The 25,653-nt window shown below is 41.7% G+C and overlaps 1 protein-coding gene across 1 annotated transcript; it reads left to right on the top strand.

Annotated features, from left to right (window-relative positions):
• The first annotated feature begins 13,582 nt into the window (after positions 1-13,582).
• On the top strand, positions 13,583-25,342 carry CD28 (CD28 molecule). Its single transcript, XM_009503584.2, has 4 exons — positions 13,583-13,763; positions 20,074-20,427; positions 20,712-20,830; positions 23,741-25,342. The coding sequence occupies exons 1-4, from the start codon at positions 13,709-13,711 to the stop codon at positions 23,879-23,881; spliced, it is 669 nt and encodes a 222-aa protein (XP_009501879.2). The 5' UTR covers positions 13,583-13,708; the 3' UTR covers positions 23,882-25,342.
• Positions 25,343-25,653: the final 311 nt, after the last annotated feature.

Genomic DNA, 25,653 nt, shown 5'->3' on the forward strand with positions numbered 1-25,653 from the left:
AGACTCTCTTCATCATCCAAGATATTAATGAAAGTAATGAACAGTGCCAGGCCAGACCACGCTTCTGGGGAACTCGGAGCTGAGTAGCTCAGTTTATCTTTCTATTTTGACAGCAAATTGTCTGTAACTATTGACCCTTATTTCCAATCAGTTTAATACCCACTTTTCATCTGGGCATAGTTCTCTTCTTTGCTTACATACAACTCTGCCAAAAACCTTATGAAAATCAAGATATATGGCATTTACTGTTTCTCTCTGTCAGCGTGGTAAGGATTACTTCATCAAATTATGAAATTAGATGGTTTGACATGGTCTGTTCTTCAGAAAGCCATTTTTCCTCTAGGTACTTATGAATAATGGCTTGAGTAATTTTCCAGTATTTTTGCAGGAACTGAAATAAGCTGATCTCTCTATAATGCATTGACTCTTTTTTCTCCCTTTTTAAAAGAGAAGTATTACATTTGCCCTCTTCCCTTCTTCAGTATCTCACCTTTCTTGAAAGAACCACAAATGGTTCTGAAATTACATCAGGTAATTCCTCAAGTATTCTGGGCTATAATTTATCAAGCCCAGTTAATTTGAATATTGTTGGCTTCTTTATGCCCTTTCCACCCCATTCTGTCCTCATCCCACGTGCACATCATACTGCTTTGCTGTTTTGTCAGCTGTGTTGGTTACCTGTCTGCAGCTGGCTCCTGAAGCCCCTGAGACAAAACCAGCACACAGCTTTCTCAGTAACATTTTCCCTTTCTGTTCAATAATTAGCAGTTTCCCTGGGATTTGTTTTATGCTGAGTGTACCTGCAGAAGTGTTTCCTGTTATCCGTTAGGGAATTTGCTCATGTTACCTCATCTTGTGCTCTTGCTTTTGTGTTTCAATTCTATATGCTAGTGCCACGCTTGTGTACTCATCCTCGCAATCCTTTAGTTTCTTAAAACCTATCTTATCTTTCTTAGAAGCCTTTCCCTTACATCTGTCCAGAGCAGGATATTCTAAACCAAATACCTGAACATTTTAAAATATGCCCTCTTGAGGTCTATACTCTTTGTTTTACTGTCTTCCTTCTCCTTCAATTTCCAAAGGAAGGCCATGGAAGCTGGAAGCAGTTAGCTCTGCTGAAAATAAGACTTTAACTGTGTTCTTATTATTTTGATCACAAGGCCAGCATTTTAACTGGACAGCAAGAAGAGCTCTAGGCCTCTGTTTCTTCAGCATTATTGTAGAGACGTTTTCTGCCAGACTGCATTACAGCGCGGATGGCTCTCAAGCTTCCTTATCTGCGCATGGTATCTGATGCAAGGTGCAGAGTGCTTTGTGAAAGTTTTCAAAAATTGGCAACTTCTCCAGCTGCTAAATTCTCTTCTGCTTCAAGTCCCCATCAGGAGGAAACAGTCTCATATCATCAGGGTTTTCACAAATGCTACAGAGACAGCTGATTATGTCACCCCCCAGACACATGTGGTCTTGCTGGGAAACATAAAGCTGTCTCCATGGCTTTTTAGCTACACCTGTCAAAGTGCATTTACCAAGGTAAAAATCATCAGTGCCAACTATCCACAGTGTAGCACAGTCGTACCTTTCTGAAAGTGTATTCCATTTGAACACATCTGCTACTTAATAGCAAAGATGGCTTTGAAAATTTAGATGACAATCTAGAAAAGACTTGTGCGTGTGCTCTGTGGTAAGAGGGCACACTTAGAAGGCTTTAGGATGTAGGGTTTCAAGAGCTAAACTTAACATCTTTTTCAAGTTCTGAACCGTTTGGATTAGAAACTGATCTCAAGCCTTTCAGCTGGTTCCTACACCTACGACCTGTGAGATGCTATGCCTGGAAGTCATCAAAATTCAGCCTTTGTCTGTCTTTCTTGAACAACAGTGATGCTGACGGAACAACCACAAATGAAATAACAAATCAACAACCTAATCTACATCCTTCCCAGCATCACTTCCTAAAGTGTGATGTAACCACATAAGCATACCACAGCCTATAGCTTAAATGTCTCACGCAAAACCAGAGCACCTGCAAACATTAGGGAGTGTAGACCTAAAGTTAAAATCTGCAGCTTTACGTTAATTGAAGAACACATACATCTCTTGCCTTGCTTTCATGTTCTGTCCAGAACTAGAAGCAGGATTAGCTAGTTATTCAAGAAAAAAAATAAAAGGCAAAAAAGCTTTAAAACATTTCTGACCAGGACGGAATATTGCAGAAACCAAAATGTGGGGAGACAGTTTTCTCACATGGTCCGCAGTCAAGGCTTACCAGCTTAACAGAATTCAATAGGTCAAATAATAAGCAGGTATGAAATCCTGGCCCAATTAAATCCATGGGAAAACTCCCACTGATTTTTCTGGGGCTAGGATTTCAGTCTGGCCAAACTGTGTCCAAATGCTGACCTTTTTTAAACAGTGGCAAGTGTCGTGCAACATTTGGTACATGAATATATTCATATTCAGACAAATTGGAATGTTTTGGGGCAAGGTAATATACATGGGATGACTTTACTGTCAGGACAAATTGGGCTCTGGAAGACACTGTTCCCACTGTATGTGAAAGGATGGACAAAGGAATACTCTGCAGTGCAGGCAGATAGTAGCCAAGTAGGGTGCTCTGTGGAGCTACGTATTTTGGTATTTTGGTTTTGTTACTCTCAGCAAGATGCAATGAGCTCAAATGCTACTCAGCAACAGGATAGGTTTCCCTGTTGTGCAGACTAACAGAGGTGGATGCTGTTTGGAAGAACTGACTATGAGTTGCGTTTTCTGGAACTCACACATACCCAGCCACAGCACCTGGGCCCCAGATGGTTTGCTCTCTCCCACCTGCTTAGCCCACGATCACTGCTCTCCTTCAGTGGACACGACAATAACAAACAGGCATTCCTAGCATGGATGCAACCTGGGTCTTGACTGTGGAGTTGCTCCTTCTGCTTTGAAACGTACACTGCTATCTTAAACTTAAAACAATACTTTACCACTTCATCTGATGACAGCTGAACAATATACTCCACCTTAGACTGCCTCACTTCTGTATGGTGTGTGCTCTTCTTACTTCCTGCCAGTATTTGCAGCCAGGCTGCAGCAGGAATTCAAGTGCTCCTGTGCTGTCTCTTGCTCTCCACACATTTGCAGGCTTGTGCCTGTCCAGAACTGATGTTGGCACTAGTGCTCTGATCTTAGTTTAGGTTCAAAGCATTTTCTTAAGCTAATGAACAAATGAAAACTAGCATAACCCATCCACACGGACAAAAGGAAGAGCCATGAGCAGAAGTTGAAATATAAAACTGACGATGTCAGTTAAACCTCTTTACAAAACAGTCAGTGGAAAGACTGAAAAGAAAGGTTGCACTTTTCCTCTAATACAGGAGAAAACACTCCTTCTCCTTCCCATAATTACAGTACTACTAGAGATTGTGCTTTTTCGAACAGCTCTCTGATATAATCAAAGATATTTACTTTATACAGGTTTACTGCCCTCACACTGTTCATCCCTCTAGGCGTTCAGAAAAAGATGAATCTATTTCTACTGGCTTTATTAGTGCAATGCAATTTTCCCAGACCCAGAGCTGAATTAATTGTTTATGGTAGTAAGTGATTCATTTTAGTCCATTTTTTCCTACTTGTAACTTGACCATCACATCATCTTGACTTCCGTGTTTGTAGGATTAAATGAAAATATTCACCAAACAGATTATACAAATACATTTCAATTGATGAGTTGTTTGCAGATCAATGTCTCTGAAAACACCCAATTTATTTTTTACCCCCAAGCGTATGTGGCTGGTTGCCTAATTCACATGCCATCATTTCTGACAGAAACTAAAACTTTTAAAATAGGAGAATAATGATGGAAGCATTATCAGTTACTGAACAGATAATAATGCCCCTGTATGATGATCTTCCAGATTAATATTAATCTATGTTAAGAATTGTATATAAATTCTTCAGGACTCACAAATAAATTGTCAAACTAACAGCTTAAATAAACATGACCCCTGGAAACCAGGAGTGAGATCTAATCATGAGAATAGTCATGAATCATTTCCTCCTAATTCCAAAAGCTCTGCTGCTAACTAATTTGTCTTTTATCCTGCAGGGCTGCTCTGTGGAAACCTCCAAGGATATTACATAAAATACAAAACCCACATGCAACTAAACATGGAAATTTGACTAATACTAACGAAGATAAATTTGACGGAATAGGCAAAATGTTATATAGAGTAATTTGTTTTGTAGAAAAAAAATTTACAAAATTACTTCCAAATATGAAAGGAGGATTGAATTAATGATTGTCTTTTTGATATGCCACATGGACACTTTGGAGATTTGTGAGACTATTTCGTAATATTTCTTAATAAAAAGCATGTGCAAGTGCCTTAAGATGTAGAATTAGGGCTAATGGAGTCAATAACAATAATCTGCTGAAGCCAAGGAAAAATGACACCAGAAAACTCATGTTTCTGAGGCATAAAAGTAAAAACTCAGAAATTTAATCATGAACTCTGATTTTATCATAAACCCTTAGTAGACTTAGCTACAGAAATGTACTTTAATTTTTATAAACTCTCAGACTGTCCTGAAATCAGCAAAACCAGGGTTTTTACATTGCTTTTAATAACCTCCAAAGCTCAGTGAGATATTAAAATCTGATTGTATTTTAATATAATCTGAAAGATTATCCAGACAGCTGCAAGAGGCAATATGTAGCAGGTCCTCCTCAGGGTCAAACTTTGTGCATAGGAAAAGATGAGGTTATTCTGGTTTTATTAGAAAGGAACCCATATGCATGTGAGACAGCAGCAATGTGAAGTGGAAACCCACATACCTAGGTTTCTAATCCTAATAGTTGCCCACTGCCTCAGATACAACTTTCCCAGGTAATTCTAGCAGATGGTGTTCGGTTATCAGTCAGTTCTGGGATAATCTCTGGTTTAAGGGCCAGGTTTTGCCTGTAAGAAGAATCTGCAGCCTGCTGTCTCCTATGAGCCCTTTAGCAGTGCTCATACAGGTCAGCCATGCGACACACCAACCAAAGGACAGCAAAATGCCTGTTCACATTAACAGGCTGTGCATGTGCCTGTTGGTTAACATGATGAGGGATAAGTCTGTGCCATTACATGCCATTGGCATGTCTGGGATACCAATACTTGTTGGCTCCATGTCTGAAGATACATTAGGGGAAACACCTAAACATTCAGCACCCAGGTGGCTCCCTAATGGACTTTATGGCTTGCATCAGTAGACAGAGTCCTCTGAAATAAGCATGGATTTTTTTCTGCTCCTTGTGTGGATGTGAATTCTAATAAGCCATCATATGATTTTTCTCTCCTCCTCTTTAACCAGCAAGGACTCCTATCCTCTGAACCCACCAAGGTCTTCATAAACAGCAAAACAGTTATTTTCAGTATAGGAATAGTTTAAAGGAATGCTGACATGTTGAATAAAAGCAGGATTTCTTTTGTGAGAAAAAAATCCATTATAAAATTAATAAATGCTTGTCACAATTCACATGCATATCCAAATGAGTAAGCAGATGCTTCCTACTGTGATTTGAAAAGGGCTTCTTCCTGCTTTAGGCACTTTTCACTGTTAAGAATCAGGAATTTTGGTCCCCAGTTCCTGTATGGAAACACTTAAAACTCTTTCTAATATATTTATGATGTTTTCCTATGCAGCCCAGCACAAATATTTCCAGCGTGCTATGACTCAGTACTTTTTTTGAAGTGGCAGAAATACAATGAAAAGCCTGTTTCTCACAGTATTTTGGCAGAAAACAACTCTGTGGGCTGGTGTTGGCAACACCACAGTCTAAGAATAGGGCACTTCTCAGGCAGAAAGTTGTTGAATTTGGACATAAGCTAGGTTTGCCTAGGCGTAAAGAAGCCACTGTCTTCAGAGAAAGGAATAATTTGGAAATGCTTATCCTACAAGTTAGACGGCATTAGTGTCTACCAAAATAATTATTTCCTGTGAGGGCTACTCAGAATGAAGTAATCTCAAAGAATATACTCCATTGTACTAGTGAGGTTGCTGGGCAGCCCCTCTGACACTTCCTCAAAGGGGCTTTCATTGTATGGAGTGCTCTTTTCTAGTTTCAATTGTTCATAAACATGAGTAATGCTTCCTTCCAAGTTTGTGTAAATGGGAAGAACTGTAAATGGATGGTACTTTACTGTACATGTACTGTGCTGATAGCACTACTACCATCTTTATAAAATGTAGCATTTGGGTGAGACAAAAAGTAACACAACAATGAGGAAGTGAGTCAAAGCTTTAAAAAATGGGCCGTATTATGATAGCCTTAAAACCCAATACTCTGAGCTGGGCTTGGGCTGTCCCAGTTCTGCTGAACCCAGTGGAGGTGGAGGCGTTTTCTCTAGCTCCCATAAATACAGGCTATGTAGATTGTCCTCTACAAATAAAGGCAATGCAGACAATTCCCTGGAAACCCCAGCTACAGCTTTCCCTTAATATGGGTAACATTTGCCAAGTGACTCAAGTGTCTACACCACCAGTTTGATTTCATTCTTATTTCATCCCAGGGCTCTGGTTTCCTGATTATCCATACTGTTCACGTGCTGCTTTTGGCAGCAATACTTCTACTCAATTATTTGTCTCCGAAAGGAAATGCTGGCACAGTTGGCAAACCAGCCAACTCCAGGAAGATCATACTGGATGTGTACCTCCTAGGCTTGGACTCCAGTCCTATGTGACTGCTGTTCAGCACAGCCCCAGAAAGCCTTCCTCCTTCAGCAGCCCTCTACAGACCCTCAGACCTTGCAGGGCCCATGACACTCCACCTTGTCCTCAGATACGAAAACACAGCCCTAGCAGACAGAAATCCTCTTACTGATACTTAGGGATCTATGTAACTTCTCTGGACAAGGTCTGAACAGCCAGGTCTGGAAGCTGTCTTTTTGCACAAATCTGAATTCTGAATTTGTCTGCTCAAGATTTCTAGGCCTTAAGTTCTTTGGAATAACTCTTATTTAAAATTTCTTGTAATATTCCTGCAGTGCTCATTCATATATTTTGTTTTCAGCGGAATAAAGGAGACAGAAACAAATTCCCTCCCTCTTAAAGAATGAGGCATTCTGAACTCCCTCATACACAGGACACCACTGCTTTGTTGCCATATCCTTCATGTCTTTACTGGCTATTTTCCAGCTTTTCCCACACCCTCCTCTTTAAGAAGGACAGAAGATCAGCGGCTCATCGTTCACTGCAGAAATTGAAGAGCTAGCCCAGCTACCTCCAGCTGCCTGGCAGCAATCCTAAAACACAGGCTGAGAAGAGCTAAGGGTTAGTGTTCCAGGGTTTCTACCAGTCCCAAGCATCAGCTCCTCAGCTGAAGTAAACTGGAACAATTTTGCCAACTTCAATGGTAATATGCAAGGGTCTCACTCACCTTTTCTACCTGACAGAAACAAGGAGCAGGCAGAACTGTTAAAGAAATTATTCTCCCTCTAACCTTAATCTGAAAACTCTTCTATCACAGAATATTTAACATATACGTACTCACCTGTGGGCTTTATTTCAGGTGTTCCTACCTAAACATGTGACCTCTAATGAAGAAGCAGCCATATGTCATGTTACAGGTGGGTGATAGATGGAGTTAATAACGCAGCTTTGAGCCATTCCCTCTCTACCCATTAATCCACCTCCTTGAGACTTGTTCTAACAGTTCAAACCAGGAATAGGTACAGCCAGAAGAAACTGTTACAACTTTGAAACTTGGATGAGATTTTTAACTTGAAAAGAGCCAGGAATGTACATGTGTGAACTCCTGCCCCTTTCCGAAAAAACACTAACGCACAGCTTCCAGCTATTGGCATTAGAAATAATCAGTCTGTCAGGGAAATGTTTCTTTCCTTAAATAGGGAAGGCTTCCCTCAAGCTACTTCTCAAATTTATATGTCTTTGATGGTAGTGCTTAGTCCTATATTAGTGACACATTTATGGACTGCTATCTTGAGGGCTGGAAACAAAAATTTCACATCTTTCCAAAAAAAGAAATCTCTCTTTCGACTGTGACATGTCACATTAAGTTCTGGACTTGGAAGGTTCCTATGTACCAGACATCAGTTGTAACATTTTAAGGTATTCCCTTCTTACCAATTTAAAATACCGTCTGAAGGAGTATATTGATTTTACCTCCTAAGTGTGGTAATTGTACTTATGGTATGAAGGCATCTGGATTCACAGAAAGAGGGTGTGAAAAGAATCAGAACCCAGTGGAAATTCATGAGTGTGCAAGGGAAATGACAGCATAGAACAGAGGCTGTCAGAAAACCAATCAGACCTTGGAAGCTAGAGAGCACAGGGCTACTCGTAGAGGTTCCTAGCTCTGCCACTAACCTGAGGTATGTCCTCGAGCATGTCTCTTCACCTTGCTGTGATTCCATTCCCCATCTGTAGAGTGAAGATAACAATATGTAACTTTATGAAGTGCTTCAGATAACAAATGCAACATAATTCCTTAGGGTTAGCTTACTGGACAGAGTAGGGGGTGAATACATAGATCATTCGTTTTCTCCCTAGTTAGAGATAACATGACTATTTCTGTCATCCCACTTCTGCATCTCTACAGCAGCTACTTAAAGCACATTCTCCTTGTAACAAAGATGTGAAAGAATCAACCTTCCATCTGTACCAAGTATGCATAGTCCTATTCATAACAAATCATCACTTGAAGCAGCAATGGAAAAATAAAGATGTTTTAAGATTTGCAGTTGTAGGAAAGAAAGCATTTACTTTAGGAGTCGACAACATACAAGCATGTAGAACAAGCAGAATAAAGCCTACCTAGACTACTCGCTCAAGGTCTGTGTTATGATTCTTCATGTTGGGGAAGGAAAAGGAAGATTCTCTCAGACAACTTAAATTTAATCTTTGTGTGGAGTTGCAGGGTAGTCGAGGGACTTAAAAGTTAAATGCAAATTTTAGTGACCTACTGTTCTCCCATTAGACTGGAATCCTCAGGATTAAATGAATGATAGTATATTGCTGCAATAATTCTTCTAGTATGCATGTACATTTTTATTTGCCTGAGAACAGGAGTACGTACTGGGAACATATATGGCACTATAAAACTTCCAGTGATTGAAGGGAGACTTCATTTATTTTAAAATTAGCTTTTAAACTATCCACTTGGTTTGATCATAACAAATTTGGAATCTCTTTCTTGACTTTAACAGCTGAACACTTGGCTCAGGATATGTGGTTAATTACTTCCTCATTCTTTAACATAAAGGCAAACTGGCAGCCTGCTTGGGATTTCTTGGGACTCTTTTAAATATATCCAGATAATCCTCTGAGAAACCATACTAGATCATATCAGCTCAGGTCACAGCTCCTGTCAGTGCTCAGTTTTCTAACAGTAGGCATGAAAAGCTACGATCAAATACCTGGACGTTATTTTATTTACACACTGTGATGAGTAAAAAGCCCAAGCCCACAGTCTAGATTCTTGTGTACCCTGAAAACCCATTTACAAACCTCTCATTTATTTATCTTGGACTGGAATTTCAGCCATTTTGTGATGTGATGGAAACCTCCTTTTTCCCAAACATGGCTAAATTGCATTTTTAGCTCTTTCACAAGTCTCTAGCTCCACTGAAATTATAATGTTAGTCTGGATTTCCATTGCTGTGACAGCAAGTGGAGCCTGTCTGCCAGCATACAGAATGACTCAATAGACTGAAACATGAATGGAAAATGGGGTAGGTAAGAACAGGAACAAATGGTGCCTGAATTAGTGCTACTGCAGAACATCCTTGGGTAATGCTCAGAGTATAGAAGAAGAGATGCTTAGACAGGTGGGAGGATAATGAAAACTTAAGAGTGAGAGCACACTGGGGGACATTTTCAGGATTTTTTCCCCTAGAAAAACTTTCATGTGGTTTGTCTAAATGCAAGATGGCTCACTGAAATCTATAATATCCTCTTCCCCCACTCTCATGATAACTTTGGCAACAGAAAAAGATCATTTATGTGAAATATCAAAGTGATCAGAAATGAACTGTTTAAATTAGAGCAAGAGCTGCAATTTGGAGAAGGAAAGCAGCCATACCCTTGGGAACACAATGATGATTTGTGCCCTTTTAAAATCCTAGAAGACCAAGAAATGCAGATGAGCCAAGAGCTTTTTTTTTTTGGGGGGGGGGGGGGGGGGAAGCCCTACCTTACTCCAGGGTCCAAAGAGGAAACCATTAGGCAAAACTAAATCATGACTGAAGGACCAGAGGCTCTGGAAAGGGCAATACCAGTACCACTGTTCATCAGCACAAAGAGAAATGAAGAAATGAGACATCACAGCTTGGTCTCTAGGGACACAGTGGATAGTTTCTCAGTGGCCCCTCTTCCCCCTCGCCTGTTCCAGTCCCTGTTTGCAATCAGTGCTGTGGTCTGTCCTCACCATGGGAGAGGCATATGAGGAGTAATAAGGGATGGAAGGGAATAAATGGGTCCATGGCCACACTGAAAAGAGCGCACACTGTTCCCTCTTGGGTTTTGTTAGTGGTATACCTAAAGCAGACTCTCTTCCTACACAACTGTTTCCATCATCTGGTTTACACCTGAATGGTGCCCCTTTGCTGACATATGCCAGCAAAATGAATGGTAGTAGCTCTCTCTCTGAAATATACTCTGCTAATTCTGTGATGAGGGGAGAATGTAGTCTCTGTGCATTTCCAGTCCATATCCCAAAGACAGAAAGGATCTGACAGTCAGGATGCAGAAGCATACAGCAGGCTCAATAAATGTTGTGTAGGTTCAGTTACCTGAGCCAGAAGATGTGAGAACAGTGGTTTTCATCTCCGAGACAGGGCAGTTCAGCAAAAAGATACTGAAGTTTGTAACTTTGTTGGGGGATTCTCACTTCAAGTTAAGCTGAGACTATTTAATTGATAACTGCAGGTACACTCATATGACTCAAAAAAGGCTTCAGGATATTTATACAAAAGTGGGCCAAGAAAGACAGAATCTGACTTTTTTCTCTCTATTATTTTTTAAGTACAAGGACATTCCAAAACTTTCATTATTACAGCCAATTTACTCCGATTACAATAGAAAAGTGTTGTTAAAATTCCTAGACTGCAAATGGATATACCAGCTAAAGCTGCTCTTAGATTGTGTACACAGTTTCTGATAAAACATGGCCCAAAGACCTCAGATACTAAGGGAAAAGGAAGAACAGTTCATGGCTTTTCATCCCTTTCTACAACAGCCTATTTTTCTTGAAGGTCTCCCTGCTTGTGATGGGTTGACCCTGGCTGGATGCCAGGTGCCCACCAAAGCCACTCTATTACTCCCCCTCCTCAGCTGGACAGGGGAGAGAAAGTATAACAAAAAGCTCGTGGGTTGAGATAAGGACACGGAGAGATCATTCACCAATTACTGTCATGGGCAAAACATACTCAACTTGGGGAAATCAATTTATGAACAATCAAATCAGATTAAGGTAATAAGAAATAAATAAACCCAAATCTAAAAACATTTTCCTCCCACCCTCCCTTCTTCCTGGGCTTAACTTTACGCCCACAGAATCACAGAATGGTAGGGGTTGGAAGGGACCTCTGGAGATCATCTTGTCCAACCCCCCTGCTTGAGCAGCGACACCTAGAGCAGGGGGCACAGGACTGTGTCCAGGCAGGTTTTGAACACTTCCAGGGAAGGAGACTCCACAACCTCCCTGGGCAGCCTGTGCCACTGCCCTGTCACCCTCAGAGCAAAGAAGTTTTTCCTCATATTCAGGCGGAACCTCCTGTGTTCCAATATGCGCCCATTGCCCCTTGTCCTGTCGTTGGGCACCACTGAAAAGAGTCTGGCCACATCCTCTTGACACCCACCCTTTAGATATTTATAAGTATTGATAAGATGCCCCCTCAGTCTTCTCTTCTCCAGGCTGAATAAACCCAGGTCTCTCAGCCTTTCCTCATGAGAGAGATGCTCCTGTCCCCTGATCATTTTTGTATCTCTCTGCTAAACTCTCTCCAGTAGTTCCCTGTCTTACTTGAACTGGGGAGCCCAGAACTAGACAAAGTACTCCAGATGTGGCCTCACTAGGGCAGAGTAAAGGACGAGGATAACCTCCCTCGATCTGCTGGCCACACTCCTTTTAATGCACCCCAGGATACTGTTGGCCTTCCTGGCCAATTTTCTCTACCTCCTCCCCACAGCAGCACAGGGGGACAGAGAATGGGGGTTGTGGTAGTTCAACACACATTGTCTCTGCCACTCCTTCCTCCTCTGGGTCAGGACTCCTCATACTCTTTCTCTGCTCCAGCGTGGCATCCCTCCCTCCCATGGGAGTCAGTCCTCCAGGATCTTCTCCGACATGGGTACTTCCCACAGGCTGCAGTTATTCATGAACTGCTCCAGCGCGGGTCCCTTACAGGGTCACAAGTCCTGCCAGAAAACCTGCTCCAGGGTGAGCTTCCCACAGGGTCACAGCCTGCTTCGGGCATCCACCTGCTCTGGCATGGGGTCCTCCACAGGCTGCAGGTGGATGTCTGCTCCACCGTTAACCTCCATGGGCTGCAGGGGGACAGCCTGCCTCACCATGGTCTTCACCACAGGCTGCAGGGGAATCTCTGCTCTGGTACCTGGCACACCTCCTCCTCCTCCACTAACCTTGGTGTCTGCGGGGCTGTTTCTCTCACATATTCTCAACCCTCTCTCCAGCTGCAACTGTGCAGGTACGTGGGGGTTTTTTTTGCTCCCCCTTCAGGGGTTAATAACCAGAGTTCCTCACAGCTATAAATGCCATTAACTAGCTCTCACAATCCTGCTGTTTCAAGGGGAGAGCTGACATTGAGCCTGCAGGGCAAAGAAGAGCTAAGCCTTTACCAGGTGAGTCAAAGAGAAATACTTTAAATAAGAGGACCTCTAGTGAAAGCACTGATTGAGAAGTGTGCTTGCTGCACGCTTTCTTTATTTAGATGTCAATTGGATGACAGCTCCGCTCATTTATAACTTGGGAATTTTTTCAAGAAGAGAAGGTATACATCACTATTTTTTGCACTGTTTGGTTTGCATTTAGGTGGCAAGCAGATGCAGAAAAATGAAAGTGAACAAACCTAGATCATCTACTGCCAAAATATGTCAGCATTTCCAGGGGCTGGGAAGACAGTCAGAAGCAAGCTGGCAGGCCAAGACAGGAAGGTTTCTGCTCCTAGAAGTAAGGAAAGATGGAGCTTCTCAAGCACACAACTTCCTGAGGGGCCAGGTAGGGCCACCAGGAACTTGGAAACTGCTGTTCACTTCTACTGTGATGATGGAACAGCGTAAATCTGAATGTAGTCTTGGTAAAGAAACAGTGCTGCACCTCTGGGGAAGTCCATCTCTCCCTGCTAGGAGCAACTGTGCAGAGCCCCAAACACAAGCACACATCTTGAAGTGCAAGGATGAGAGTGCCTATTATGAAAGGCGTGCTTCCACTACCTTTTAGATGTTACTGAGCTTTGCAGAGGCAACTTCCTAAGGCTAAAGTCATCAAACAATTTAACTTCCTGTTAAGCGTTGCCATTACAGTCGTTTTACTTGGCTGCGTATCATGTGCTGCGGAGGGAGGAGGAGAGAAGTTGTGTGAGCAACCAAGGGTGCAGCCTGGCCCCACGGGGAAGGAAGGCTGGTGGCGCGGGCCCCTGGGAGACGTGGCAGTGCCTGGAGGGGGTGGGGACAAGGCGCCAGGCCCACCATTAGCACCATGCTCCTGGGGATCCTCGTGGTGCTCTGCTTCATCCCTACTGCTGATGTAACAGGTAACAACCCCCCCCCCCCCCCCATTTCAATCCTTTCCACTATTTTTCCTCACTTTGATCATCGGGGGGAAGGGGGGAGAAGGTCTAGTATAGCTTTGAATTAATTTTGCACTAATTATTCTGTGTTTGGATGAAAGGGGAGAGACAGAGCATGCTGCTAAGACTGCACATGGATCAACTTGCTATAACTAAGAGGCTGATTTTTTTCCTGCGACAAGTATCCCTCCAAGATGAGACCCAAGAGCTTCCTTCTAGTTTCACTTCTCTTTAGATGCGTTTGGAAATTGCATGCATAGATAGAGGGGGGGTTTATTTCACCTCCCTTCTGTGCTTTACAAATTTTGCTCACAAGTGCCTTCTTTTGGGGGGCAGGAGGCTCAGCAGACCTAGTGCCAGTGCCTCACCAACTCCAAGTCTCCCGTGCAAAGCTCCAGGTCCCACCATGGCCCCGCTCAGTGTGATGGGCTGCAGAGCTGAGCCCATCCACATCCTCACAGAACTAGCAAATAAAAGGACCAAAAGTAGAGTTGCTTACTGAGCTCAAAGTTGGGAGGATGGGAATTGCCAAGCTTCTGATTTTTGCATTGTTTAGTAGTTTATTGATACTTATAGATATCTAGCATCTTTCTGAAACGATCTTCAACAACAAAAAATGTCTATTTGTGATTTTGAAATCCTGAGTCTTACTGAATCTTCAGTTGTTGTGACTGAGGGTTTTTTGTCTTGGTGTTGACCTGCTGATGCAGCGTTCGTATGTTCAGAGTTAACACGCCTTTCCAAGGGGTACATCAAAATGCAAAGCAAGGCAAGTGATGATGACTTTTGCTAGGATAATCTTGAGACACAATTTTTCAAGCCACTGGCCTGTGAACTGCTGTTATTGGGTCTTCTCCCAGTGTCAATGTTTTGTATTTTAGAGGGAAATTACTGATAGGAACAAAAATCTGCTTTCCAGTACAAAACTTTTCACATATATAACATCTTTAAAGAGTTGCTTTTCCTAATATGAGACATAGAATTGAATCTATTTTTCCTTATTTCTGCCTTATTTCTCTGTAATTCTTTTCCTTAGTGAAGGCATTGTAATTTGCATGACACCACGATCTACGATTCTTTAAGAGATCATAGGCTTTTTCTTCCTTGCCCTTTTCCCATATTTATAATTACTTGTTTGCAATACCATAATTATTTCCACAGCGGGCCCCTGGGTTGTCAGAGAAGACACTGATTCCAGTAGGGGATAAGTATCAGCAGTGGGTTAACAGTTTTAAAAATATTTCCATGAGGTGTGAACAGCTTTTAAGCAACTCTCTTGAATTGCAACAAAATAAAGCGTGGGGTTATCAGACACAGGGGTTATGCCATGACTCTATAGACACTTATACTCTTGCTTTGCATGAAGAACTTTAATTTCTCCAATAGCTTCACTGAGACTGTTCAACTGCTTCAAGAGAAGCACATGAGGTCGCTTGCTTCTCAGGGCTCTCATGTTTTTCCCATATCTTTTCTCCAGAATTCCTCTTCATTTCAATTAAGATGATTGATCCTTAGTACATGGGAAATGTTAAGGCAGGTTAAAACCCTGCAGGGCTTCCTCAAACTACAAAGTGTATTATAGGCCTCAGGTATTTTATTTTGGGGAAGACAACAGAATTTATCCTGCTCTGCTATTGTTAGACTGTACCAGTGAGTGCTGCAGGCTGAGTTTGAATCACAGAAAGGGACTTAAAAGATCAGGTTTTTTTCATTTCTCTTTTGCAGAAACACTAACGTTTACAAAGTTTGTCCTCTCCCCCTTTTTGTTGGCTAAATAATTACCTTGCTATGGTCTGTCAGAGAGGTAGCTGTATCAAGTTGCTTGTTCCACATATTTTGTGACATAAGTAGTATAAGTGGGTTCCCACTGCAGCGTACCACAAATGACCTCATCTTTTTACTACCCGCATAACCTTATGGCTTACCGTCTCCGGGTGTTAAAAATCAACCTCTAACCAACTAAGGTTACCAGAATGCAGAAGATGTATGAGGCAAGGTTAGATGAGAATAGGATGACATCAACAAATTCTTGTTTAAAAAAAACAAAAACAACAACCAACAATCACAAACTGACAAGAAAAAACCCTTGTGCTCACGTTGGGTTTGATTATAGCAAGAGTGTCACCTGAGCTTTATGTAGTACTGTGCTTCCTGCAGTACTCGCACCAGAGTAGGAAAGATTAGCAGAAAGCAAGTCTGTAACAGCTAGAGGGGACAGATGCCTTCAGCTGCACATTATACACACAGCTGGGTGACCTAAAACCAAAGTAAAAGAGAAAGACCCTTGTACCTGGGAAAGAAGAGTAAAGGTGATTGAACAATAGAGCAGCAGCAGCAAAAATGGAATAGCTTTGTTTATAACATGGCTGTGTGTCTTTCTGTTTGTGGATTACATAAACTCTTTTCAGGTTTTCCCCTATCTGGCCAGGGACTTACATAGGCCATTTCTTTACTGAGCTTATAAAAATCTCAACTTATCCCAGATTTCTTGCTCTGGCAAATAGTTCCTTGAAGTCAACAGGCATGGAAAAGAAAGAATGGAGAGTACAAAATATTTTTAGCAGAGTATTTTTCCAATAGCTGATGATGATTCATGGAAAGTTCTGGAAAAAAAACCTCAAAATAGTTATTTTCCGTACTTTGTCATCTCTATTTCACTTTCTTGGCAAATAAGAAAGAAAAGAAACTTCAGTGCTTCAATGAAGTTTTGCTTGCATCAGGGGTCCATGATTAGAGAGTCAGTATTTTATGGATGGCATTTTTTTTCATGATGCAAAAAACCAGCACATATAACAAACATCTAGCACAACAAATGAGGTGTAAGAAAGAGAAACAAACATTTAGAGATCTTACACACCATTGCATATGAATCCCAAGAGCCTGAGAAAGCCTGCAGCCTGTGCACGCTGACTTAAATGATTTTACATTTTTAGACTTCACAGCTTTTTGAAACCATAGACAATGATTTTTCATAACTGCCGTTTCTTGGCTGGGTAAGGCCAAGATACAGATATTTATTGCTACACAGCATGACTGAACACAGCTCTGGAAATGGCAATCATAACCCTATTTAGGGGAAAGCATACACTAATGGAAACACATACTAAATGTTTCAGTGTTTCAGAATTTTAAAAAACCCAAAGCAACACTTATGAGAAGAACTGTCTCTGTGAAGGCAAAAGCAGCCTCAGCCCATGTTTGCTCAAAATGGTCCATATCCTACTAAGAATATAATCAAATCGTGTTCAGGTCACAAGTGAAGTAAGGGATGCTTGGCATTACACTGTTTTCCCCATGAAACTAATACACATTTTGGCATGTTTGACTTTCTGCAATTCAAAAAAAATTCTAGCCCGGAGGAGGAGGATGACAGCAAGGCCTATCTAACATGCCTGTGAAGTAAGCCTGCCTTGCCCCTGCTGGTATCGCAGCCCAACCAATTCACATGGTGTTAACAGGTGCCTGTAAATGAAAAACAAAAGATCTCCCTTGATCAATGTACATTTGAACAAGTAGAGCCATTTTGTGAAAATGAATTTGGGTGCTTATCTTAAATCATGTAGGAGCAGTCTTCATTTAATGATCCACAAATAAACTTTTCCCATGCTTAACCACCCTGCATCCCAACATCAGCAGCACAGGGCTGGGTTATCAACACCCAGCCTGCATGCCAAAGCAAACAGACTGGACCATTAATCCAAGAGGTGGAAATAAGTTGAAGGAACTTATTTTTAGGTGGGTGTATCAAAACAGACTGGTTGTCATTAGCACAATAACATGGCAGGGACATAAACAGTCCAAAGCTGTAGTTAAATAGCTTCAAGGCATGAAGCTATGCACTAAACATGAGGAATCCAGATCAGCTGACAACAGCAAAACATGGGGGTAAGTCATTGGGGTCTGCAGATGAGTCTAAATAACATTTGAAGGTGCACCCTCAGTGATGAGATTTTCAGTGTTCTTTCTCTTTCCTCTGGCCACAGTGAAAATCTGATCAGGCTGAGTAATAAACATCCATTAGTTTTCTGTAAGCACTTGCAGTGAAAAACAGGCAAGCATTTTTCTGAAGTGTAATGCTTCTGCAAGTGTCTGTTCCAGGATGTCTATTTTGGTTGTAAACTCTGAGACAGAAAAGGTCTCTTTGGAAGGTGTATTCAGTCCCTGTGACAATCAGGGTTGTAGTGGTGGGCAGTACTGCAGTGCAAATCAGAAGAATAACTCTTTTTCAAGTGAGATGTGTAGAATTCTGCTGTGCTAAAGGTAGAACAAATCTACTGCAGACTTACACGTTGCCACTTAAGCCAAATATCAATTTTTCAGCCACCAAAAATATGATCAAATACCTTGTCTAAAGGGGTGGAATCCAAACCTCACCCCTTACTAGAATGCCTTATAAGCCTATGCGAGAGCTTTTGTCGGAAAATGCTGATTCGATGAAACTGAAATGTTTTGCTGAAATGTCTTCATTTCGATGAAAATTCACCACAGGCAGCACCTCCAGTAGAAACCTGCCTTGTCTGTTATTAATCTGCTGCTCCGTTCCAGGATTCCAAGATCTGTGCCTCTTTCTGCTGGGAAGCCTGGAAATGCTCATCCTTTATCAAAACAAAAAGTTTCAGTGTTTGGGTTCCCTGCAAACATAGGATCTCAGAGCTGTGACGAGCTCTGCTCCACCCCCCACACTATGTTGAACAATGAGACAGAAGAAGGATGGACTACAATCTTTCTTTGCTAAAGACAAGGAAGTAGAGCCTTCCCTGTCTCCTGTCTTCCTGCTCTCATGAGAATAAAGGGCGGGTAAACAAGACTTTCAGTGAGAAGTGACAACTTCAGCAGTTTCATGGGTTGGGCTGGTAGCTGGAGAACCTGCTAGCCATGGGTTGTTTTTATTGCCCACACCCTACTGCTAGTCAAGGGCACCTCATGCATCTCTTGGTGTTTGCTTTACTCCCTGGATCACATTCATCCCAAAGGAGTATCCTACTCAGGAGGTTGGAGTACTCCACCTTCTTGCGCAGGTGTGAACACACTAAAGGTAGCCATTTGGTCCTAAACACTTTTAAACACAGTGAAGTACTTGTTTTCTGGGCATTCTGGATCTTGCCTCCTTCCCACTCCATTTCCCTTACTAGCCTTTTTTAAGTCTCATCACATGGATTGAGTAGAAAGAAGGTTTTGCAGCAGATTTGGAGGACAAGAGATACAACTGTCATTCTTGCAATCACAGCAATTTTCAGGGATCTATAAAAGGCTACTAAGACCTCATATGAGTTGAGCTTGCATGAAGACTTACGCAGTCATAGACACACACAAAAGGGTTGTCCCCAGTTCTGTCAAGTTCCTAGATTAAAAGCCAAAACTCCCTCCTGCTTACTTATGGGTCATCGTTTGAAAAGTAGGGCCTCATGCGTACGGTATGATTTTTCTTGGGAGTAGTTGTCTTTCTGCATAGTCCTTGCAGTATTTAATTGTTTGGCAGATGGTAGCACAGGTCTACGTGTCAGAAAACATTTCCTGTTTATGTATCAGTCCAGTCAATTCAAATTGAATTATACCTTCGTGTGACATGGTTTTTTTGCAGGCCATTCAAGTGCTAAGTGCCAGTGCAGTGTCAATTAGTCAACTCCTGAGTCCTTTGAGAGATTAAGAATCTACTACAGCTGCTAGCTAGAGAAATTACTTATTTTACATTAAAATGATAGCAGTTCATGCTTCTAGTGCTCATTGTCCAAGGTCCCAACCCTTGAAATGGTTCAGCAAATTCCACCCACAAACTCTTCAAGTCTGTCCTTGGATTAAAAAGCAAACGTATAAATAATATTCTCTTCTCTGACTGCTAAACTAAACATTTAACTCACAGTATTTTCACTCCATAATGTTCCCTGGGCAACTACTTGCTAAGGAAAGGATAGGCTAAGGTGGCCTTATACACACATGCACATGCAGAGTAGTCTTTTGAACCCTTATGTTAAATCTTGATCACATAGGCCACTTTCTGTACTAGTGTTCTGACTCAAAAAAACCCCCCAAACACTCTTGACTTCACAGTCTCCCCTAGTGATTCTGTAATTATTTATGTAAAGGGGGGTTGCTGCCACAAGAGCTCCTGTGAGAAACTGCTTTTGCAGCTTGGTGGTTACATACTCCCTAGCAGGGAGTGTCAGCAGGGGAGAGTAGATATGGAGAAGAGTTGCATGGGAGGATGTGTGGTTCTGAAGTCTCATACTGTATTTTATAAACAAGTGTTTTTCTCATTTTCTCCCCTCCCTTCCAGAAAACAAGATTTTAGTGGCTCAGCGTCCTTTGCTCATTGTAGCTAACAAAACTGCAACTCTAGTCTGCAACTACACATACAATGGAACAGGGAAGGAATTTCGAGCTTCACTGCACAAAGGAACAGACAGTGCAGTTGAAGTTTGCTTTATTTCATGGAACACCACCAAAACTAGCACTAATTCAAATAAAGAATTCAACTGTCAGGGGTTTCATGATAAAGACAAAGTAATCTTCAATCTTTGGAATATGACTGCCAACCAAACTGACATCTACTTTTGCAAAATTGAGGCCATGTATCCGCCCCCATACGTCTACAATGAGAAGAGCAACGGGACCGTCATTCATGTGAAAGGTGAGCTGGGAAATCTCTGTAGGCCAGTATCCTCCCTATACTCACTCCCTACATGATAGCTTCAGGCCATTTGTTTCCGGAAAAAATAATAATTAAAAATATATATATAAAATTTGGATTGGCTGTTAAAGCTACATTCCCACTCCTGACATCATGAAAATGACATTTTTTTAATTATTATTAATGATTAATACAAATGGTACATTGGAACAAGGAGTAAATAAGCAGAGATTGAGGTTTTTGCTTTCAGGTACTTAAAGCTTTCTTTGTTCCTTTCCTTAAAGAGACACCCATCCAAACACAAGAGCCTCAATCTGCAATTCGTTTGTGGATTATGGTGGCAGTGACTGGAGTTCTTGCTTTCTACAGTATGCTAATAACCGCAGCTTTCATTAACTACTGGGTAAGAAACCACTATTTTCCTTTGCTCTATATGCTCTTTGTCCCTAGTTCATTTCTTAGGGTCTACTTGCCATGTTTACCACAAACTCACTGATATCCCTCACTTCAGGATCATAGTGCTTCTTCACCCCAGCTATATATGCACACCCATGCTATGCCCCAAAATAGTTGAAACACCAGCTGCTGTCCAGGTGGGCAGCCAGGCCTCTGCAGTAGATTCCTAAAAGCAAACAGTAGAGACATCGTGCTGGCAGTGCCCTGTACACCAGTAACACTGGGACACTGTCTCAGGCTTTGCCAATTGTCCCTGTCAGGGAAATCTAGCACTACAAACACTCCTGTCAAAACCCTTTGAGACTGTACTGACAGAAGGAGCTCACCTACAGTAAAACAATCTTTAGGGAACCCTCAGTTAGCCCGAGACCATCTGCACCGATGTCTCGTGGCTATCTAGCAATTCCCTCCAGTGCCCAGTATTTCTGGCAGCTTGACTGCAAGGGAACAGGAGCACCAGGTTCTCAGTAGTCCCTTGTCTGCCTCTGTACATTAACCCTAAGAAAGCTGAGACAGTCTTATGGTTCATTATTTTTGCTCTCTAATCTCTCTGGAGAGTTGGCTGGCCCAGGTCACATCCAGTTCTGCTTGCTGGAGTAAAGAGACTGTGAGGCATGATGCAGAGGCAGCAGGACATCTTCCTAGACAAGTCTCAGGATCGTGATCTCCCAGAGCTGATTTACACTACTTACTCCATGTGGGAAAGACCTGAACAATGACCATGGAGAGCTCTGTTCCTTACACTCTGCCCTTCCCCTGTAGCTTTGTCCTTAAATAGTGATTTTCAACACATTATGAGGTAGCCTGTTTGAAAAGCCCAGAGTCACTGACAGGTTAAATGTTGCATGTATACAGAAAGACCCTCTCACTGCAAGCTGAAGCTTGAGATCTGTTAAGTGTCTTCCAAAAATACACTTGCTCAATATATGGCTATTGCTAATTGAAGACAATCAAATGGGGCGTTGCCATAGGAAAATGCAAAGGCAGATTAAGTGGTCCTTCTTTGAGTCTTAATGTAGAGGCAGACTCCTAGGAGATCTGAGAGAATTACAGCAAAGAGCTGCTGATGTTACAGTGCTGTGCTACAGTGGATGTGCCCTGATGAGATACTGTAGCTTCAAATCCATCATTTACAATCTGAACCATTTCTCTCTGCTATATTCATTTGGTACCTAATGGCTACACACTTTGCTACTAACATGTCTGCCCCCAGCAAGAGTGACAAGGCTGCATGGTGATGCATGCTGTTTGCTGCATCAGTTTTTACCTGCTGTTATAGCTGCTGGTTGTGTTCTCCTGATAATATGTACTCTGACTGTGGATGTATTTAGAGTGTTGCTGAATGTAACTACAGCTGCCTGGATGACATTTTGAACTGTAAAAAAAAGATCCTAAAATATGATACTTGACAGCCATGGCAAGCCTGTTTCACTTGAGTTCCTGAAAGCAGCTAAAGATTTGTCTAGTCTCATAGAGTTCTGCCTTCCCTGGAGAAAAACTGCTTTTCTCTCCAAAAGTAGCAGTCTCTGATCCTGTAATAGTTTGGCATTCACTCATGTCACACATGTCTTTCTCCCATACAAAATTACCTCTTAGGTGAACTAAAAATCCTGTAATACAGATATGAACACATATATGTAAAGCTTTTGTACCTAATTATTTACAGGCATCAACTGCACTGGATGGCATAAGCTGTAACTTACATTCAACATCTTGTATATATATAACATTAATATAAAAAAAGCTTAAAATGTTTCATAGTAACTGCACAACTCTGCATATACAACATAATTCAGGCATCAGATTTTCTAATGCAAACCTCCTCCAATTCCGCAGCATCACAAGTGCATTGCAGCATATATAAATATTTATACACCTAGAAAGCAAATTTCAGTAAAAAAGAAATTACAAAAGAAGGTATTATCAGAATTAAGGAAAAAGCACGGAAACACTCTACCTAGCCCCTAATCAATAAAGACTTAAGCTTCATAAAAACACCAACCTTACACACAGCCTGCATCAGTCAGAGGTTCAGATACTGCTGTAGCCACAAACTTCCTCTGTGATTATATGCAAATTATTTCACCTGTCTTCTGCTACTCTTATTTCTTAAAGAGACAATGCCTCCCTTGTCTTATAGGGGCATTATAAGGTGGGAATTTAATAATGGAGGTGAGAGGGTTTTTTTGAGGCCTTTATTCTTTTGCCCTTTGAAGGAAGGCTCAGAACAACATATGTATTTTGTGTTGCTGCTGTAGGCAAACCATGATACACATAGCTTAGGCTGATTTTTTCTGTTCCTATTCTGTTTGAGTTAAGCTAATTTCTTTTTTTCTCCTAATAAATGAGGGCAGCCTTCACTGCTCAGATTGTATTGCTTCTGCTGAGTCATACCATAGCTGAGAATTGATGCTGAGAGGCATCAGTTTGTATCCTTGGTTTGCAGCATTCTTTTACCTGGAGAGCTAACACTGTAAATCTCTCAGCAGATACGCTGGAGACTTTGTTCAGGTTGGGCAAATTCCATAGATTATTTATGAGAACATGTGTTCTAATTCTTCTGTAAACGTATTTAAACTTGAGGCTGCTTTATAAATATGCCTGCTTTCCTGAACCAGGACCTAGGGCCAGACCTGTCAGCAGTTAATATGAGAGTTGGGTGAGACAACTTGTTAATTCAAAGAAGGCAAAATTAATCAAATCTATTATTAACTTGTCTCAGGTCTTATTAACAGTCAAAACCCCTCTGCTCAAAGGATCTTTCTTCCCTTTCTTCTCCCTTTTCAGATGTTCACCTGAGGTGGGAATGACTAATTGCAGGAATGTTTTCACACTTCTCTTCCTCCTTCTTCCACAGCAAAAATCCAAAAAGAATATGTACCATCAGAGTGACTACATGAACATGACTCCCCGGCATCCACCATACCAGAAGAACAAGGGTTACCCATCCTATGCACCAACACGAGACTACACTGCATATCGGTCCTGGCAGCCGTGATACCCACCAGCTGACCCACCAGTAGCCTTGTGTGCTTCCAGGCAGTCACTTGCTCTTGGACATGGAAGGACAGCCTCTCATTTTCTCACCATATTTGTCATTATTGATCATGGATACCTACACCATAGCAAGTATTGGCTAAACTTTGATGTAATATACTAAAAAAGAAAACAAACATAAAAAGGGGGTGGGGGGTGGGGGTAAAAAAGGATTGTTCTCCATGATGATTGAAAATGAGATACAACTGGTGTTGAGGGTTGACAGTGGGTGAGACAGAAATATGGCATCAGACCTCAGAGCTGGTCTCCTCCTAACACCTGTGGTTTTGCTCAGCTGTTGGGAGAACCAGAACTTCTGACCTTTACCAATAACTGCTGCCTTAGATTTAACCCTTAATTTCCTATCCTGTATGTCTAATCCTCAGAAACCCTTGTTGCTGTTAAATATAGCAAAACGTAAAAAAAAAAAAATCTTCCCTACAAGACCAGGGCACAGTCTGAAGTTCAAAACACATGCTTGAAAGAAAGAGGGAAAAGTCAGCCAGAAGGCATCCAAGTTATGAGGCAATGACACACATGGGCCACCAGGACAAACCAAGCTGACCGAAAACTACTAAACTTTCAACACGTGAGTCCTTAGACTGGACACTTGGTAAATGTTCATAAGGCCATTTGAAGTCATGACCAAGCAACTCCACAGAGTGAGAAAATAATCAACCTGAAGACAAAATCAAGACAAGCAGGAGACGAAGAAAGATCTGTTGTTGTCATGAAGAACCCCATTTCTGTTTTGTTTGCCTCCTACAGTGAGGGAACACAAAGCCGTATGGGAAGCATTAGAAGACACAGAGGTCAGATTTTGAGGACAGCTTTAGTTTCATTTTTGAATTTTTGTTTCTATGCAAACGGCATTCTGCTGAGTCTTCCTGAAAATTCATGCACATCTTCTGTCGCCTAGGTTGTACCAGACCTCTTTCGAAAATCTGGGTCCAGTCATGAGCAACTAAAGATCACTTGAATTTTTTTTCCCATAAGCACCCAGTTTTTGGGGTGTAAGAGGGTCCTTTGTTCCCACCATTGTGAATTGGACCTGCAAGTGCTCAGCCACCTGCAGGGACTGCTCTACACTTCGATGAACTTTGCATTGCCTGGAGGTTACCTTTCTATCTAAAGATGTTCTTCAGGAATGCTCCATGGTGGAGTAGGACAAAGTCTTCAGCAAAACTTGCATCGTTCCCTTCAGTTAAGCATGTTTACATTAACAAGACATCCTAAACTATAATCGGGGTTGTCTTGGCATAAAATCCCTTTTTCGTACTGAGGAGATGAGGTTTATTTTACAGGGACTACTGAATAAACAATTACATGAGAAATAAATCCATATTCCTACGTTGAAATAAAATTGGGGTTGTACGACATTTACTATCCTCCAAATTGGGCTAAGAAGATTCTTTTTCTCTTTGAGGGGACATGACAAAAGTAGAGATGTGGAAATGTGGCAACAATCTGCTTTGACATCTTAACCCAAGAAAAAAACTTTGGCATTTCCAAATTGGAAGTTTAATTTGAGCTTGCTGACTGGACCCCAAACCATTCATTCTGAGTCCTGTTGTCACGAACCAACTTCCTCGAGGGTCCTGTGCCTCCTCTGAGCAGTGGTGAGGTTGCCAGCTGTCTCCCCCAGCCAGGCACAGCTCTGCCAGGACAGGGCACAGACCCCACAATGGCAATGACAAGTGAGGCCTGAGTGCCTGCTGCCATGAGGCAGTGCTG

Source organism: Phalacrocorax carbo, chromosome 5 (assembly GCF_963921805.1).
Source record: "Phalacrocorax carbo chromosome 5, bPhaCar2.1, whole genome shotgun sequence".
Taxonomy (NCBI): domain Eukaryota; kingdom Metazoa; phylum Chordata; class Aves; order Suliformes; family Phalacrocoracidae; genus Phalacrocorax; species Phalacrocorax carbo.